Source organism: Sceloporus occidentalis, unplaced genomic scaffold (assembly GCF_023333645.1).
Source record: "Sceloporus occidentalis isolate IW3139 unplaced genomic scaffold, rSceOcc1.0.p SCAF_4, whole genome shotgun sequence".
In the NCBI taxonomy this organism is placed as follows: Eukaryota; Metazoa; Chordata; class Lepidosauria; order Squamata; family Phrynosomatidae; genus Sceloporus; species Sceloporus occidentalis.
The window spans coordinates 45,717,908-45,737,499 of NW_028316984.1; the positions used below are offsets into that span (position 1 = coordinate 45,717,908).

The 19,592-nt window shown below is 38.5% G+C and overlaps 1 protein-coding gene across 1 annotated transcript in view; it reads left to right on the forward strand.

Annotated features, from left to right (window-relative positions):
- The window catches only part of LY75 (lymphocyte antigen 75), a 100,716-nt gene that overhangs the window by 46,035 nt on the left and 35,089 nt on the right, over positions 1-19,592 (forward strand). The window contains exons 14-23 of the mRNA XM_089519911.1: positions 925-1,006; positions 1,846-1,917; positions 3,761-3,881; positions 6,597-6,632; positions 9,042-9,217; positions 11,432-11,496; positions 13,874-13,950; positions 15,891-16,027; positions 16,303-16,408; positions 18,824-18,984. Coding sequence (XP_089376037.1) covers positions 925-1,006; positions 1,846-1,917; positions 3,761-3,881; positions 6,597-6,632; positions 9,042-9,217; positions 11,432-11,496; positions 13,874-13,950; positions 15,891-16,027; positions 16,303-16,408; positions 18,824-18,984 — 1,033 coding nt within the window. The remainder of the gene's footprint in view (positions 1-924; positions 1,007-1,845; positions 1,918-3,760; positions 3,882-6,596; positions 6,633-9,041; positions 9,218-11,431; positions 11,497-13,873; positions 13,951-15,890; positions 16,028-16,302; positions 16,409-18,823; positions 18,985-19,592) is intronic.

Below are 19,592 nucleotides of genomic sequence, written 5' to 3' on the forward strand. Positions count from 1 at the left end.
TGATTTGTGTTTTAATATGCTCCCATGGTCAAGCTTTTTAATTTTTATATCTGCTTTGAGTCTTGTATAGTTAGGAACTAGGATTATGTTCTGCCATCCATCATAGCAATTACATATAGGGTTCCCCTTCAAGGAAGGTGTGGCTGTTTCCCTCCTGCTGTCCTCTTTCTGGGCTGTCAAACATCTTTTTATTCAGGTAGTTCTTTGTTAATTAACATGGTGCATCTACACTAGAAATAAGGCAGTTTGATACCACTTTAAATCCTGTGGCTTCATCCTATGGAATTCTGAGATTTGTAGTTTTACAAGGTCTTTAACCTCTGCCTAAGACTGCAGGTGTCTCACAAAATTGGAAATTCTAAGATTCTTTAGGATGGAGTCATGGCAACTGTCAAACTGCACTACTTCTACAGTATAAATGCACCCTGAGTTACTGTAAAGGATCATTTGACTTGATGGGTGCTGTTAGGTCTTTTCTTGATCTTTCTTGATCTATTGTTTTTGATTTAACTAGTGTAACTTAATTTTATTGCCTTTTATTCTTTGGAAGAAATGTGGGGTGTAAATCCATAAGCAACATGACTCATTTTGCATCTTGTGCATTCAACTTTTTCATGAGGACCTATAAACTTAAAGCCCAGCACATGTAGGCTGAAGCCACATGATCTTTATGGCTCTGTTTTGTGTGCCTTGTGGGCTTGACCTTTATGGATATGTTAAATCAAATACCTAAATGAGAGATGTAATGAGAAATTGGGCAGGTCAGCACAATAAAAATCTTCCAACATACTTACAATTTGAATGTCAGCCCAGGACTGTGATATTAGATGTGATGGTAGTTGTCTGGTACTCGAGGATTAAAAAGATTAGAGTAATTGTGCAGAGAAATATCCTTACACTGAAGTGTTGTTTATTTGCTTACAGCAATGACAGATGGGTCTGGGTTGGGCTTAACAAGAGGGATCCAGGCTCTCTAGAGTCATGGCAGTGGAGTGACAACAATCCTGTAAGTTTAAACTATTGAGAATGATATTTGAAAATCCAATCTATCTGCAGGACAAATGTGAGTGGAATGTGAAAGAGACTGCTTGCTTAAAGAGTACAGTATATTTCACAAATGAAATAAAGAACCGAAATACTAAAATCTTCATTTTACATAAAGTATATTGTAACATTTTTGATAAATAGTTTAAAAATGTAACACTTTTACCATTTTACTGTTGCTTTTTATAAAATGGGTTGGAATCCCATGGCCCTCTAGCTGATGTTGGTCAAACACGCTCCATTAACCTTCACCATTGACCATATTAGCTGGAGTGGGGAGTTTTGAATCCAGTAACATGTCAAGAGCAGCAGGTTCTCCATCACAATAATGAATTACCAGAAGAACTTGTCTTTCTTTTAGAAATAATCTACTGATTTCGTACATGTGCCCAGGTTCCTGATTGCATCTGCAGACACTGTTCTAATCATTCCATCAAAAGAAATGGATATGTAGACACATGTTTTGCTAAATTAGAATAAATGGGAAGTCCATTCAGGTAGAATTGTTGTGTATTCATAGAAGACCACACAGGACTTTTTATCATGATCACTAAGATGTGCTCCTTGCTGCCATCCCAAGATTCTTACATGCTTCAAGCATAGCAAGGGCTAGACATTTTGTTTTTCAGATATTGCTTGACTGCAACTCTGATAATCTCCAGCCAACATAGATACTGATGATGCGAGCTGAAACTCTTGCACTAGGAATTACAGCTGTTGTTGGCACAATATACTGATTAATAGTAATGGAATGCAATTGTGCAATAATTTGCAAACCTGTGTCTTTTCTTCTTTCCAAAGGTATCTACTGTTGTTATGCCTGCAGAGTTTAGAGAAGATGAATATGATACTAGAGACTGTGCAGCACTCAAGGTATGTTGTAACATTTTTGGTGAACATCTGCCTGGTACTGACTTCAGCAGTCACTCCTGTGGAAATATATAGGATTATTCTATAAATTCTAAATACAGTGAAACAGCACGGAAATACTGTGATTTTTATCAGTTAACCCAATAACTATTTCAACCCAATTAATGGTTATATTACATTTAGAATGATTAATTTTAAAATTATATAAACCATCTTTTAAAATTATATAAACTAATCTTTGGTAATCTTATATATACAGTATACAGGTAAGTATTTATTATAATGTTTGTGGAGTTAGGAACCCAGAATCCAGTATGATGCTGAAACTTGTTCTGCCATTTAGGCCCAGGAGGGATGCTTTCTCAACAGGGAGCGTACAGAACTCCCCCAAAATTTATTCCGTGGTTTGTCAGACAATCTTTGGCAATGAGAAGTATTGATCATTGCTCAAGCACAAATATAGCTTTAGACTCATAATGTTTAGACAGGATTAAGCCCAGCTAAACACAGCCATGCATTTGTCTGAGGAAATATGCATCCTAACTAAATTTACTTGGAGGAACATACCATTAAGTTTAATGGGACTGCTTCTTAGTGTGTATAAGATTGCATTCTAACTGCATTGACTTCCCATATCTCAACAAAAGGTTTTCATATGAGCCAAAGAAACCAAACTGTATGTGTATATGAAAAACATATTCTAGAGAAAGTAATAGTCAGGGGAAGAGCGTAGTGTTTTGTTTTGTTTTTTAAAAATTAGCCACTTTCCCCCCGATACCTCTAGATAATCAGCTTTTCTACTGGGATGTTTTTGTGGCCTTCAGGGCGCCCAGTGGTCAAAAATATTTGTTTGTTCCGTTAATACTGCCAAATGGCCTGAATGCTCTCTAAGGGCTGCGGAGGGAATTTCCACCCAAACGTCAGAAACGATTCTTGTAAACGTTTTCCAAAAAAGGTCTTGTCATAAAATGCCCCAAAATGTCCATTGGGAATGAATGATACATTTTCACTGCATTTTGCAGCTTCCTTGGGGCAATTTAGGCCCAGGAGAGGTCTTTTTTAAAACACAGAAAAAGCTCATTTCCTGTTATTAAACAGGTGTCTCCTGGGCCTTAAACAGCCAGTGAAAATGCCTCCATAACCCCAGAATGTGTTTGGGGTGTGGATATATTATATATATATATATATTTGTGTCCCTAAGAACCTTCAGACAGCCACACCTCTTGATTGCCCCTGCTGCAAACACACACATACACGTGCGCGCGTGTATGTGTGTGTGTGTGTGCGTGCGTGTATAGGAACAGGAGCAGTCAAGAGGTGTGGCTCTCCAAGGTCTCCTGGAGGGCTAATGCTGCCCTTTAGCCTTCCACAGTTGATCATCTCTGTTCTTGAACATTAAATCCTGTCGTCATCCCTTGCTTTCTGAAAACTGTCTCCTTCCAGTGTTCCTTCTTTACAACAAGCAGCTAAATAGGTTGAAATAATGTATTTGGACATTAAACTGCAATTAATTGCATACTTTCTGGGAAGAATCTCCCACTGGACATAGACAGATATTTTTCTAATGCAGAGATCTCTAAGGTCTTGTTGTTTTTATCTATTGAAATGTCCAGTGGAAGAAAGGAGACAATAGAGATCAAAAGATCTAGAGAAAAAGAAAAGAAAAGTCTTTTATAAACAGTTGTCCAGTGTTCAGTCCTATGCACATTTACCTGGGATTAAGCTTCACTGAACATAGTGCAATTTACTTGTTACTGTGAGTAAACATTCATAAGATTGTACTTCACATGCAGAAATTGGTACTGAATTTACATATTTTCATTGTTTTTATTTTGCTGTTGCACAGACTCTTAGATCCATACGACATTCATACTTTTCTTACTATTTTGAAGACAGAGATGAGGATTTTTACTTAAAACCTTTCCACTGTGGTTCAAAACTTGAATGGGTGTGCCAGATCACTAAAGGTAAGCTTTTAGTAGCAAACCTCTGCAGCTCAGTCCTCTGTATAGTCAACGGTGAGTCCCACTGTAATGGATGTGGCTTATTCCCAAGTATGTGTGTTTAGGATTTCATTTAGTTCAATATGTCATTGTGAACTGTTGACCCAGACGTCCATGTTCCTGAACTGTAGCATTCTAAAAACTGAATATCAGTTTTTTCAGCCTTGATTTCTTATAATTTAAGAATGTAGTTGTTGTTGTTTTTAAAAAAGTGGTGCTTAAGTTTTTTAAATTTTTTGGAAACCAGGGTTTGATTCCCACTCGGCCATGAAAGCCACTGGATGACCTTGGGCAAGTCACATGCTCTCAGCCTCTGTGGAAGGCAATGGCAAACCTCCTCTGAACAAATAAAACACCATGATAGAGTTGTAATTAGCTGGAAACAACGTGAAGGCACACAACAACATCAACAAAAAAAGGGCATTTGCATGTGATCTAAAAATTATTCTCTTGCTTCCTATCTGACATAACCAACATTCACTGGAAGAGCCAGCCTTAACTTTAGGTGAAGTGAGGCATCTGGATCCAGCACCAGAATTTGAACACACTTCAAGTCAGATTTTAAATTAAACATTATATTTTTACAATTGAGAAAGTGTACTGTTTGGATTTTCTTTTGTCCTGACTACTGAAATGTTTGGGGCCACTCTTACCAATTTACTAATGCTGTAGCAAAAGTCCTTCTTTTGTTTTGAAACAAGACTTTATTAGAGGTGCATGGTGTCAGCTCAAAGCATCAGGCTTCATCATAATCTCCTTTCTAAGTAGTAATTTGTCATATAGTAAAATGACAACCTTGTGCTCTGGTCTATTCTACTCCATCAGCTGTCACTTGAAGGACTGGGATATTTGAAACATGGTGACATACATCACCTATTTTTTCCAACTCCTTGCAAGAACTTTATTTCATGTTCTTTCCCAAATGTTGGATTTTGCTTAGTATTCCTGGTCTATAAGCAGAGCTTGTTTTTTAAAATAATAATAATTTATTACTCATTGTCCACTGCTTTTACCAATACTGATAACAGTTATACGATGACCATATTACTTTTTAGTTAATTTAGAACCTTTACAGACTGGCGTTATATGCCTGTGTGGGGGCGGCATGCGGGCATGGCATAGGCACATCAGCCACCCCCATGGCGGTGTCTTGCTGGCCTTATGACATGTGCACAACTGCACAACAGGAGGCATCATGGCATTCGGTTGGTGCAATGTTTAAATGTGCTGCACCAAAGGAGCACTGAAAAGCCACCACTGCTGTGGCTAGGATGCCCTTTTCCGTGGCATGAAAAAGACCAGCTTTTTACAGCTTCTTTTTTCTCTGTAGCAAGGCCAGGTCGGGGCCACAGCATGCAGTTGCCGCGGCCCTGATCCAGCAAGGAAAGGGGTGTCACAGAGTTACCTTTTGAGCTTTTGTATTTGTATTTGAAAATTCAAAAACGGTCCCAAATGACTTTCCAGAAACAGTTTTATAAATAATATATTGTATCTTGACAGACCACCCTGAAAGGGCAGCCTGTAGCTACCCATTTTTCTGCTGCAAGTGTAGTGGTGGAATTTTCTTGTTATAATAAAAAGACTTAGAAAGATGGAGTCACTTGGGTTAAGAGAAAATTAGTTTTTTAAATTGAGATTTGAAAACTAGAAAACTGGAGCAAAATCATAAAAGTGCATCATGACCTGTAAGGGAAGTTTGCACCAGCAAGGAAGACATAATATACACAATTTAAGATAAGGAGACATTGTTGATGTTCAAAGGGGAGACTGTTGAAGGCTGCTGGATTCCTGAGGGAATAGTAAAGAGTAAGAAATAGAGTTTTAATGTATGCATGTATCTCTAACCTGATTGTAAGAATTCTGTATGTTTAAATTTTAATTGGCCAATGAAAAGTGATGAAAACCTTTCTTTGTGCAATTGACTATAAGATTAGGCCATTTTGTTTGGTTCGGGGTCTCTCAGTTTTGGAATCTTGAAATCCACTGAGGACATTATTCTTTGCCGGTTTTAAGAATAAAACTTGGAATTTTCAACTTTCTGGGTCCTTTGCCAATTCCTGGTTTCGTCACGGATCTGAGGCTTTGTGATAGAAGGCCCCAGTTGCCTAGGTTCCCGTGGTTTTATTATTAAATTGAGTGTTGTCTATAACACAAGGAGGCTGCACCACCCAAATGGTGTGGCCTCTGCTAATTTGTGCCCCAGGTGCCATTGCTGCACCATTCGAGCACTCGCACGCACTGATAATGCATGCATGGCACAGAGACGTTTGGACGCTGCACTGCGCCTGCATCATCATGGTGGCTCCCATGTGGACATGGCCAAGCCATGATGGCGCCAGTGGTGTGCGGTAGGGCTTGGGAGTATGCGGATGCTCCGCATTCCCGAGCCAGACTGCCGCTTTCCGGCAGTCTGTACCAGGCCGTTGTTACACCAAAAAAAAAATCAGTATCATTTTTTTAAAAACCCTCAATGTGTTGTCTTGTGAACCTTCCCCAAAATAACTAGCTTTCTTTTAAAATGTGGTTCCATTCAAGTTTATGACCTGTGATGTTCCTATACTGCTTGCATATTTGTACAACTAAACACTTTCTTTATTTATGCTGTTGGAGGAGGGGAGATCACTCCACTTCCAATCATTCAATATATGCAGTAATGATTTTTCCTTCTGTTTTCAACAGGCCGTACTCCAAATATACCAGAATGGTACAAACCAGGTAGGCAAATGTTTTATTTTCGTCCATTGTTACTCATTAAAATGGTTTTCACACATGGGGCTGTAATGAGGCAGTGATCTTGAAACAAAACCTCTGGCAGATAGGCTTTGGTTCCCTAACTCCTTTCCTCTAATAACAACTTGCAAATAGAGGGAATTGTTTCACTGTTCTTGGCTTCACTACAGCAGCATCACTACGGATGTGAAAAATTTATCATTTTTGCTGTTGCCATTGTTATTGTTGTACTTCTCAGAATCCTATTGGCATTTTCATCCTTGCATGGTTCCTTATCAGGCTGTGAGACTTTTTTCCCCTTCCTGCATGGCCCACATTTAATGTACATGTTTTAAACACATTTTCTCATTGACAAAGGCATGTTTCTGCTCCTCACCAATGTACAAATTACAGTCATGCACATTTTTCAAATGTACATATGTTTTTGTGAATTTTGGGTGGGGGGAGACAGAACATATCACAAGCCTCAGAATCAAATGGATTTCCAAGGCAACATGGACTTTGTCCCACTGCCAGTCTTGGGAGGTGCAAAACTGCTGTTTTCATAGGAAGATCCAAACCCAACAATTTGTTTTTAAGCCAAACCATTTCAGATGGCCAGAGGGTGTATCAGCCCAGGAAGGATCAGGTGGTGTGAGGAGACAATAAAATTCCCTTACGCCTTATATGATTGCTTACACTAGCCTGACTCTACAATTTGAGCAGCTCCTAATTCAATTGTAAACTGAGCTGCCTCACTCTGTCCCTAGCTGAACCGTCAGTTTAATTCCAGGCCATCCCTTAAACTATGTTTAAAGGAGCCTAAAAGTAAAGAAGAATTACATATACAGTTGTCCCTCCATATTTGCTAGGGTTAGGGGAACAGGACCCCCATGAATATGGAAAAACCGCAAATAACAAAAACACTGTTTTTACCTGAGAGGACACCTTTCTAGGAATCTCTAGGTCCTCCAGTGCAACTCTGTGGTCAGTGTCCAACATACACTGACCATAGAATGGTACTGAAGTAGCTACAAATGGTCTTTCAATGCAACTTTTAGTTAAAGTTGACCATAGAGTTGCACTGGAGGACCTAGACAGTCCTAGAGAGAATATATTAATGAAATCCGTGAATAATCAAATCCGCAAATATCAAAGCCGCAAATATGGAGGGATGACTGTATTATGTAATATAATATTGTGGCATTAGCAGCCTAATTCACAGCCCTGAAATGAATCTAAACAAGTGAGCAGCCATAGCTATTTTTCAGTAGTCAACTAAAACATGAAATAGTCTTAACCTGCTTTGTGAAGAAACATACTGTAAATTTGGACTTGACAGATCTTCTTCAGGAAAGTGGTAGATGACTATTAAAGAACAGTAAAAAAAAAGTGTCTCCAACTTATTAGTTTACGAATAATAAATTTAAGACTTAGTTTGACTCACAATATGATATTTGGAGTGTAGATAACATCTTACAGTCTTGGGTATACAATACAATAAGGATCCTACAATAGAGAGATGCGGGATACGAATAAATGTTGTTGTTGTTGTTGTTATAACCATTATGTTAGCCACTGGCTTAAAAGCTTGTAAAAGTATTTTGCTCTCATCATGGCTTTCATTGGTTTTGTTCAAAGGGATATGCATGTGACTTTTGTGTTGAGGGAGACTCCTTCAGCCCATTCTTCCCCTGCAGTTCTCATGTGCCCCCACTTGTAGCCCATGCTGCTCTTCTGAGTGACCCAGCAGCAAAAGTTGCTATTGGGACTAGCACAGTCTGTCATGCCTAGTTTTCGGTACAATTTATTTCAGAGCTCCAAACCAGGAACTGGAAAATTTCTTTTGAAGAAAAGCCCTGCCAGCTTTTGTTGTTTTCTGTCAGCACTGACTCTGTATTGCTATAGACGTTGTTGAGTGACTTTGAATACTGGTTTATAGGAATACGCAAATTATTTTCCTAACAAAATGTAACATTTACTGTATACTATTTTTAGATACTGCTCATTCATTCATTCCCACGGTTACAGGTCACTATTAACCTGTTCCAGAGTTGTGAATGCATATCATGTTTTATGCATATCATGTTCTAGAAGAGTTTATTCCTGACGTTTTGCCAGCATCCTTTGGTCTCTTCCAGGTCAGCATTCTCTGAAGATGCCAGCCACAGATGCTGGCGAAATGTCAGGAATAAACTCTTCTAGAACATGACCACATAGCCCCAAAAAACCCACAAAAAACTACGTACCAGATAGATAGATTCAATCAAAGAAGCCTCAGCAATGAATCTGCAAGAGCTGAGCAGGGTGGTTGAGATAGGGTGATTTGGAGGTCTCTCATTCAAGGGGTCGTCATAGATCAAAGTCAGCTTGAAGGCAGTTAACGCATATGTCTCATTTTCATTTTGTTTATAGATGAAGATGGACTTCATGGGCCAGCACTGAATATCGATGGGTCTGAATTCTGGTTTGTGCCCCATAAGCATTTGAGCTATCAAGAAGCTGCTCTCTACTGTTCTGAGAATGAAAGCGACTTAGCTTATGTGACCTCTTTCACAGCGTTGACACAGATTTTAAACAAGATAGCAAATGTAATGTATTCCTTTTTATCTTGAATATATATATATATATATATATAGCGAGAAAATAACTGTGTGAAAATAGTTGATACTTCTTCCATTATTAGTAGTATTAGTATTAGTATCATCCTCTGTTTAGGAAAACTGGTAAAATGTTTGATAAAAATGTCTGGGACTGAGGAAAGTAATAGTGCTTTTCTGCATCCAGTAAAATAAATCTCTTTTGTTTGTCTTCCCCAGCTTTTACTTTAGTATGAGGAAAAGGCAGAGTTAAGAACCGAGGGTAAACCTTTCCTTTTCTACTTCTCACTGATAAGAACTATATGTGCCTTGACCCCATTAGGAATCCATTAGGAGCTTGTCTGATTGGAGCATCTATATGCTCTGAGTGTATGGGCTGATGTTGAAAAATGTACTGCCATAGCTATTTTAGTTCAGGGCCAGGCAGTCTGTGGGCTACATGCACTTCTACACCACTATTGCATTGTTTGAACAGTATTGTTGGAAGATTTTTGCATTCTTTTCCCCCCTCCTTAGATAGATAGCGATTTCCTGCATGCAAACTCCCCCCCCCCCCCCCCTTCAAACTAACAATGTGATTTAAGTTACTCCTCCTTTGGGACTAACAGACATTTTCTCCAAGATTTTCAATTGACCTGCATGTTTTCCACCTTCTTCCTCTCTCATCTTTCTTTGGAAAGATGGTGAGATAAAGATTTCTTTTTACCTGAACTTTTCACTAGCCAGATTAGGATATAGTTTTTATGTAAATATATAATAAAACCATTAGTAAACTTTTTGTTTGAACTACAAGCTACTTGTCTTTGTTGTTTTTCAGTCAATCTCAGTTCTTAGGGAAGTATAGGCCCCATACAGACAGGCCAAAATAAAGCTGCTTCGGGTCACTTTGGAGGTATGCTGTTTAAATGATGCATGCGTACTAAGAGTCCAGAAATCGTGCTAAAGCCACGACCCAGTCCTAAGGATTGGAGTGCAGCTTTAGTGTGGCCTCTGGACTCTTAGTAGGCATGCATCATTTAAACAGCATACCTCCAAAGTGACCCGAAGCAGCTTTATTTTGGCCTGTCTGTATGGGGCCGTAGTTAGACAAAGGGACATTTCTGCTATTCTGCTGATTTAAAGCTAGACCCTATCAGGCTTGGGTTTGACATTTTTGATATTTAAATATTTTTGTTTTCTTACCAAAGGCTGAAGCCTTAGGAATCTTAAATTACCCTACAGAAATAAAGGCTGGTATTTATGATCCCTGTGTAGTTATGGTCTTGGCATATTGTCACAATCACAACTCTGCCCCAGTCTATTTCACTGAGCAGCAGCTGCTCCAAAAGGAGGATGTCCATTCCCCTGGCAATCAAGATGCAAGGAGGATAACATTTCTACCCCTCTCCTGCTAGTAAGTGAGGCTGCAACACAGCTTGCTTGCTGGTGAGAGAGAGGTGGAAATGTCATCCACTCATTGATGGTGAGCAGAACAAACCTTCTCTCAGAGTAGCTGCTGCCTAGTTAAAGTAACTTGGGGGAGGGGTCAGGCCACAAATGCTACTTAGTTAAATATACTTGACAGTGAGGGGTCAGGAATGGTGGATACCCTGTTGGAAGAAAAGAGTTTGAGTATTCTTGTTAGTGTAAAGAATCCTTGGCTGCTACTAATGTTTAATGTACAACAATGTTGCCTAGGAACATAAAGCACGGTCCAATGACATTGAGAAACTGATGTTCCTGTCTCAAAGAATGCTAGCCTTTAAAAAAGCATTTAGTGATGGATACAGTTTATAGTCTAGCGTAATAAACATGTTTTTAGCATCAAGATTGTTGATTTCCAGATATTCTGCAGCTATAATGCAGCAGCAGAATATCTGGAAATCAACAATCAGGAAGCTTAGTGGAGATTATCTTCAAACTTGTGTTAATGGCCATGATCTGTTGAACATCAGAACTGTAAAAAAAACTGAAATATCATCTTGCTTTCCCATGCTAAGGTTTGTTAGTGTATCCAAACACTGCATTCTGAAATTTTGTTAGATTTAAGTAATGGCTGAAAAAAATTACTGTGATTTAAAAAAAAAACTTCAGTGCAAGAGACTGTACACTTTCTTGGGAAAATTGTTCCTTTTCCTGTGACAGTTATGAAATATTCTCCAGTCTTCAGTCTGTAAGACGTAACAATGCACTCAATGTTAATGCATCTCCTTTTTGATTTTGCAGTTAACGAATGAAAAACAGAGTTGGTGGCTGAAATACACACCTCCTACAAGGCACTACCATTCATTGTATGTAACTATTATCATTTATATAGATTTAAAAGTCCTTTTGACATCCAGCTTATGATAGTGATCTAGCAACATGAGTGTTTCATAGCCAGAGGTAAAATATTTGAGCATTGAACATGTTTCCACTAAGCTTCACAAAGAAATAAAAAAAAAATAGCAATTCTTGTTGTTCTTTTTCTACTCACATGTTTTATTGATTTAATCCTGTTTTGCATTCTTAGATGCTACTTTGCTATCTTAGAATCATTTTGCTTATCTTCTGCATGTCTTTTTTTAACTGAGGTTTTTAACTTTTTCATAAGCTGCCCCAGAACTTTTCATATTGAAGGGCAATGTACTAAATTTCCTAAAATAAGTAAAAATAAATTGATAATACAGCAGTAGCCTCTATATGGTCCAAGGCAGCTGTTTGGAGAGAAATTGCCATCTCTGATTTTTTTTTTCCTTTTGAATACCTGCTCTGAGTTGGAATTCCAACAATGCAAACACTTAACCCAATATAATTGCTAAGCTTGCTTTACGTTGTTCTTTCTTTCTTTTTCATTCAGAATAATACGGTTCTTACTCCTATATTTGCATTATCTTCAGATTATTGCTAATTGATAGGTTTGGTTTAGGGAGTCTTGAATAATTATTTCGTAGATTTGGGGTGGCACACCATAAATCAGATGGCATATACACAGGGCCTGGCCAAGACATTTTGCTACCTGAGGGCCTAGTGCCCCAGACTTGCCCCCCTCATTCCACACACAGAAGCAGGCTAGACTGACATTAGACCTTAAACTTCAGCTTGGGTCACAATGAAATCTTTTAAGATGTGTGACCCTATCATAGCTTCTTCCTCTCAACATTATCCCACACCTCTGCTCTCCCCACTATCTCTCCATCCTGTATCTGCTTCTTAAGTTGTTCCACTCTCCCTAATTATAGAGCTGGTCCTGGGGGATATACAGTCGGCCCTTCTTATACACTGATTTTTTATACATGGATTCAAGCATCCACAGTTTGAAAATGTACAAAATAAGTATAAATTTCAAATATCAAACCTTGATTTTCCATTTTTGTAAGGGACACCATTTTTCTATGTCATTAAATTTAATGGGACTTGAGCATCCACTGATTTTGTTATACAAGGGGGATCTTGAAACCAAACCCCAGCGTATAACAAGGGTCCACTGTAACTACACAGTGCAAAGCATAAAGAGTACTACATGGAGTGAGTTTTTAAAGAGATGGTTAACTTTGCAGATTTATATAGCAGCTTGTAATAAGAATAAAAGAATAAAAAAATAGTAAGACAGAAAAGAAGCCAAAACTGGAGGTGAAATGATTTAAGACTTCAAACAATGGGGAACACAACAACAATAACGACAAGAGGATTTATTTATATGCTGCCCAATCACTGGAAATCCGGGTGGCCTACAACAGAGCGGATAATGCAGGGCAATAACAATAAACATGAATTAAAAAACAAATGTAACATGGCAATGCGTTAAACAATAACAATAAAATAAAATAGCGATTAACAATAGCAGAGAATAACAAAAATACATAGCAATTATAGCAACAAAAATACATAGTAATTATAGCAACAATAAAATTAACAAAGCAAAATACATAACAATTAATAGAGCAAAACAAGTAAAAAGAAAATAATCCCCATTCTCAACCCCCATCCCAATCCTAAAAAACAATATAAACTATACAGAGGGGGGGAAAAAGGGGAGGGGGAGAGACAAGACTCCTCCTTAAGTCCAGGAGCAGAGGCATGGATGGTGCCCGGGTGGAAGGAAGGCAGCATACACTCACTCAGCCCAGCATTCATTGGCAGATGGTGGAGAGGAGCAGAAGTCACAAAAACTTTTAAATGACCTGTAAATAAAAAATAAAAAGGCAGTTTAAATTGTGTGTGTGTGTGTGTGTGTGTGTGTGTAAATACTAGTAAGGGAATATGGCCAGGACTTTAACTATTCCAACTGTTAGTATGCAGAGGGATCTTGTAGCACCTTTGAAACTAACTGTGCAAAAGAAGTTGTAGCATAAGCTTTCATAGACTTGGTCTACTTCCTCAGATGCAGTTGTCTGTATGTGTCGGGGGTCCAACTCCCCCACACATGATGGAGGGGCCATATGGACTACGCCTCCCTGTGGAAGTTGCCAGGTGTTCAATTCAGGTTTTGAAAAACAGTTATTTCTAGCTGTTAAACTGTGCAGTGTGGTGAAGATGCAGAGTGGGAGTGGAGCCGCTCTGAATTGTTACTTCTAAAAGGACCCATTCATCCACCTTTTCCCACTTCTATATGTACCAGTGATAACCTGAATCTTAGTTATGACTACCAATTTTAAAAATAATTTTTTATTTCTTTATTATGTCTAGTTTTTCGATATTTTCACGTTATCATGAAAGACACTTCAGAGATTGTTGGCATGTTTCTTATCAAAGCTGGTACAGAGGTAAGGTGCTTACTTTGCTTTATTTTGTGTGTCCCTATAGGCCTTAAAATTGCCTGTTGACTTATGGTGGCCCCAGGAATTTCATAGGGGTTTCTTAGCCAAGGAATACTTATTACCATAGCTGAAATATTGTTTCTTCCCAATTTCTAGTAGTTAAGAGTTTTTCAGTCTGTGAATGGCATGTTTTTTAATGTCACATTCCTTTTCCTGCCTTATTTTTAATTTTTTGAAGATCAAGAACTGCTTCAGATGTCAAACAACAAAAATTCAGCTGCCACTGCTTGTTGGTAATGCCTGTGATGTCATTACATACAGAGTTTGTGCAACCTTCACGTGTAAATATAGCTCATACAGCCTTCCTCTATGTCAGATGATTTTCTAGCATTACAAACAGGCGCCACTAAACAACTGGGGAAAAGACTATGCAGTTGGCTGGCAGAGCTTGTTTCCAATGTCCAGAGCCACTCTATAAATACAGTTTTTAGCATGCAGTCTTGTGCATATTTGCTGAGTTGTTCTTTGGAATTATTCTCAGAAAGCACAGGAAGGATTACAGTGGAACAATTCAAGATTCTATGCAATTAATGTTATCGGTGAATCCATAATGTAATTCTAACCTTTTTAAAAATATGCTTCGTGGATTCAGAAAGTTTGAGGTTTTTTTAAAATAAATTTTTATTGAAAATAACACAAGACATATACAATATAAACACAAAACATTATCAAACACATAAAAACCATATACATATACTTATACTTACAAACATCAAAACATCAGTTCTAAATCGTTGCTATATAAAGACAGCTTAATGTACTTTCATTAGACCTTGTAGCACTTTCCTTACTTAGCTCAACTTGTTTTCCTCTAACTTTATGCTAATAGCAAAACCTCTGGCAAAAAGAAAGTTTGAGTTTTTAATTTTCTATTGGTCTTGCCGCTGCTTTTGTAATAACATCTTTGTAATTCTATAGTTTGTAATTCTATTTATTTTTTTAATGTTGTCCTGTATCTTCTCAAATGCTTTCTACAATCCTCTAGCATTTTCATCATTTTTCGGAGATTCCTGAGCCATTGTAGACCCAAGAGAAGCCTGTTTTTTTAAATATAAAATGTACAGAAGTCGCTTGCTGACCACTTCTGTTTTTTTTAAAAAAAGCCTCTTTTGTCCAAAATTGTCCTATAGTGCACTCTACTATATGATGAAAATGTCCCCATGCCCCTTACAAAGCACTTTTAGGCAAAATATGTTTTTGAAAAATTTTGTTTGACCCCTGAGGGGCACAGGGGTCTTTCAGATGGTAGTATAAATGCCCTCCATACCCATTTGTTTTTTAGGAGCAAAACTATTGCAACCCCCCCCCCCCCACACACACACACACTTTTGACCTTTCTCTTGAGAAGTTTCTAAAAAGGCCCTGGAGTGACTACATGTGACCCGTGGGTTGCACTTTAGTCTACCCTGCCCAAAATGGATGATAGATGGTGCATGTATTGTCAAAATAACTCAAAATATTAATTGCAGGCATCTTAACTTACTTGTAATTGTCTTAGCAGAGGCTATAGTATGTGTGTGTGTGTGTGAATGCAAGTGCATGCGTTTTGTGCTGGTTTTAATTGTGGCTCTATTCACTCATTCAGGAAGTGTATTGAAAATGGGACACCTCTCCATCATATTGGATCATCTAGTTCAGTATTCTCTATATTAGCAGGCATCAGATCTCTGTTTCATTCAGAAAGAGATATTTCCCAGCCCTAATTCCTAAGCTTGTTTAACTGGAGATGCTGTGGGTTGAACCAGGGTCTTCCCCATATAAAGTATGTACTCTATTTTTTTAGCTCAGGTTCCACAACTAGTAACTGTTTGCTAGATCTAGAAAGAGATGTTGTTAATATATGTAATATAAATACTGTTTCGTTTTTCTATTTGTAAAACTTGCAGACAGCATAATAAGCTGCAGTACAAAACTTCCCTTCATCTGCGAAAAATACAACACATCGCTTTTGGAGGCACATGATTCTAGTTACAAGCCACCTCAGAGAAGGTGTCCTGAAAAATGGCTTAGTTTCCTGGACAAGGTAAAAAAAAAAAGGGGGGGGTTGACCTTTCTGTTTCAGACCATGCCTATGTATAGGTGGTTTGTTAGATTCCCCAAACCAATTTTTTGGGGATTTGCAAAAGTGTTACTGCAGCCATTAGACTGATGTAATTCCCCCCCCCCCCTTGATTTTGTGCTGCTGTGTAAACTATACTTTGAACTAATTTGAAATAGCTCAGGGTGTAATTTACACAGCTAACAGGTTATACTAGTACCTTTGACATGGTGGTTTATTTTAATTTTTTCTTCTTCCAGTGTTTTCAAATAGTGCCTTCTCAAGATTTAAAATTTCAAAAAGCAAATGAATATTGTACTTCACTTGGAGGTATGCTTCCTTCAATCAAAAATCAAGCTGAACAAGGTAATTAATAATGTAATTAATTGTCTATTACTCACAAAGTAATTAATTCTCTACTTCTTAGTAAGTATCAAAGCACACTAATTTTCTAGAGCTGAAAATGGCTCGGTTCTAAAAAATTTGATGTACCTTAATGCTTATAAAGTTTCCAGAGGTCCAGTCAATAGCTTAATAGTAAGAAGGTTGCAATGGTATCTAATTCATAGAAACATTAGAAGTTATTGGGAAAGTGGGCAGGATTGATGAGACATAATTTAGAAAATGGTTCATACCGTATAAGAGACCTAATACAGAACATCCTTCTAGAGACAAATGAAGATAGGATTATAAAAGGGTTTGCCCACATCTAACAGTTCCACCACTGTTTAGAATAAGTTGTACAGTGTCTCAAGGCCCTTTCACACTACAAAATTATACAGTCAGCTGTCAGCTTTTCTACAGGTTAGGGGTGCATTCCCCTACCCCTTCAAAATGGAAAAACCACAAATACCTCCAGCCCCCCCCCAACCCAACACACAAAAAACACAGAAAATATAATATTGGGTAAAGGGTTCCAAAATGTGAGCAAGGGGAATTTATTTGGATCTTCAAACAGTTTGGCCTCCATCTCACACTTCTGCTGCAGAAGTTTTTCTCCCTCCTCTCTCTGTTCCATCTGCATGTCTTGTTTTTTCTTCTCCTGTTCCTTTCCCCCTAACACACACCTGTATAGTTGAGGTGGTTGGGCCCAGCCACACATTTTCCCTCCCTCACTCTCACACTTAAGCATGGAGATAGGAAATGGAATGGGAAGGAGGAAGAGGATAGAATGGGGATGTAAGAAGAGGAAGGAGACACTCATCCCATCAACATGTCCCCAGCCACCCATGCAATAGTTGAGTGATTGCACCACACACACCCTCCTTCCTCATGCCCTCCCATCCCATCCCTTTGTGCCTGCATGAGCAAGTGAATGCACACACCTCCCTCCTCACACTCTCCATTCCACCCTTTCTCTCACCCCCTGCCAGAGTGAGTGAGGGAATGCATGTACCCTCCCTTCTCACATTTCCCCCATGCCTGCCCGCCCGCCTGCCCGCCTGCCTGAGCAAGTGAGCATGTTTATGTATATGCCTTCCCACCTTGCACTCCCCAACCCCATTTTCTTCCTTCCTGTCCATGCATGCAAACAGGCCTAGCCACCCCCAGTGATGTCTTCTCAATGAAAGAGGTGCTACTGAAGCCCCTGTTAAAAATCATGTATGGTGGCAGCAAATCCACAAATAATCAAATCTGTGAATGCTGAATCTGCAAATGTGCAGGGACAACTGTACTGCTGTTACTTCATTTTAACTGACCTGGCTGCATCCAATGGATTCCTGGGGTTTGTAGTTTTGTGAGACATTAGCACTTTCTGGGTGAGAATTCCAAATGCCTCTCCATAAACTGCAAATCTTCCATGTGGAATCATAGCAGTACCATTGTGCAGTGTGAAAGGCACTCAGTGACATGTGTGTGGTTCTCAGTGGCAAAGAAGATGAGCATAAGCATGGCAGTGTATATATGTTGAGAAGTCAAAATAGAACCAAGAAAGGAAAAATTGATAGTGATCTAGCCTACCCCTGCCTGTTCTAGAAAATGAGCAAATGTGGGTCCTGACATTCAAGGATCTTCAGTAGATCTGTCAGTTGGGCGAAAAGCTCTGTGTAGAAAGTTCAGGTCAAGTATTGTAAATTATATAGTAAGATTTACAATGTAAAATAATATTTCATTTAAGGTTTGAATTGCTTCCATTTTTAGCTGCAAGATTTGTGTATCAGTATTGCATTGAAAATCCTTAGTAAATCATCTACAAGACGATTTTTAGTTAATCAGTAAATAAATTTGTAGCTAACCATTTAATATATTTATAGTTAATTAGTATTCATTCAATCTAATTTTATTTGGTGTTAATTTAAATTGTCAGCTGTTATATAGAGTGACCTATGAATCAGAGCCCTGGTTATCAACAGCCCTGCTCAGGTGTTGCAAATTCAGTGCTGTGGCTTCCTTGATTGAGTCAATCCACTGGTCATGCAATCTTCCTCTTTTTCTACTCTGTTCCAACTTATTGAACAATCATGTCTTTTCAACTGAATTATGTCATTTTATAATATGCCCAAAGTATGATTGCCTCAGTTTAATCAATTTAGTGAGACTTCATGCTTGATTTGCTCTAGGACTCATTTGTTTTTCTCTTTGCCAATCCATGGTATCTGCAAAACCCATCCTCAACACCACATTCCAAATGAATTGATTTTCTTCCTGTCAGTTTCCTTCACTATCCAGCACACTAGTTAATCTAACTAGAGGATTCTTGTTTTTTATATGCAAGCAACTTTGGATGTGTGCTTTGACTGTCTGATCCTAATAGGAAAGTATTTATCTTCTGCCCCACAGATTTTGTAACATCCCTGCTTCCTGGCAGGCCCCAAAACATTTGGATTGGTTTGCACATTCGCGTTCATATGCGTGAAGAAAAATGGGTAGATGGAAGTGCTCTAGAGTATAGCAACTTCCATCCATTGCTTCGAGGAAGGCTGAGGAAGGTTCAGCTAGATGTAAGTTGCAGATATTCATTCTTTCTTCTTCTTTTTCTAGAACAGAACGAGTGAGGGACTTCCTTGTGTGCAGTAAAATGTGTCCCCGCTCATTCTGTTCCCTTCCAGGCCCTGCCTGGAGCCCTGTGCGATGAAGTCCTTGGTTAAAGAAGAAAAGAACTAAAGTTCTTACCAGCTGATCCAGTCTTTTTGCATTTTCAGTCTGTAGTGCCTTTCTGTACGGAAACAGAGGTATAGAACAATGCCACTGTGAAATAGTTTCTCAAGTTGTATTTTTTATTCATTCATTTATTTCATTTTTATACCACTTTTCTCTCAGAAAAGCACCCAAGGTGGCTCACAAGACAAAACATTTTACAAAGTTTACAATGAGAATTTAAAAACAGTCAAAATCATCTAGTTAAAACAGTATAAAATTAACATAAAAACATACAAAAGTTAAAAGCATAATTAAAACACATGCCCCATATAAAAACCTACATATTAAAGAGCCTGCCTCAAAAAAAATTGCTTGCCAGCAAAAGGAAAACAGGGAGAGGGCAAGCCTAGCCTCCCATGGAAGGGCATTTAAGAGGATGGGAGCAGCCACTAAGAAGGCTCTCTCTTGT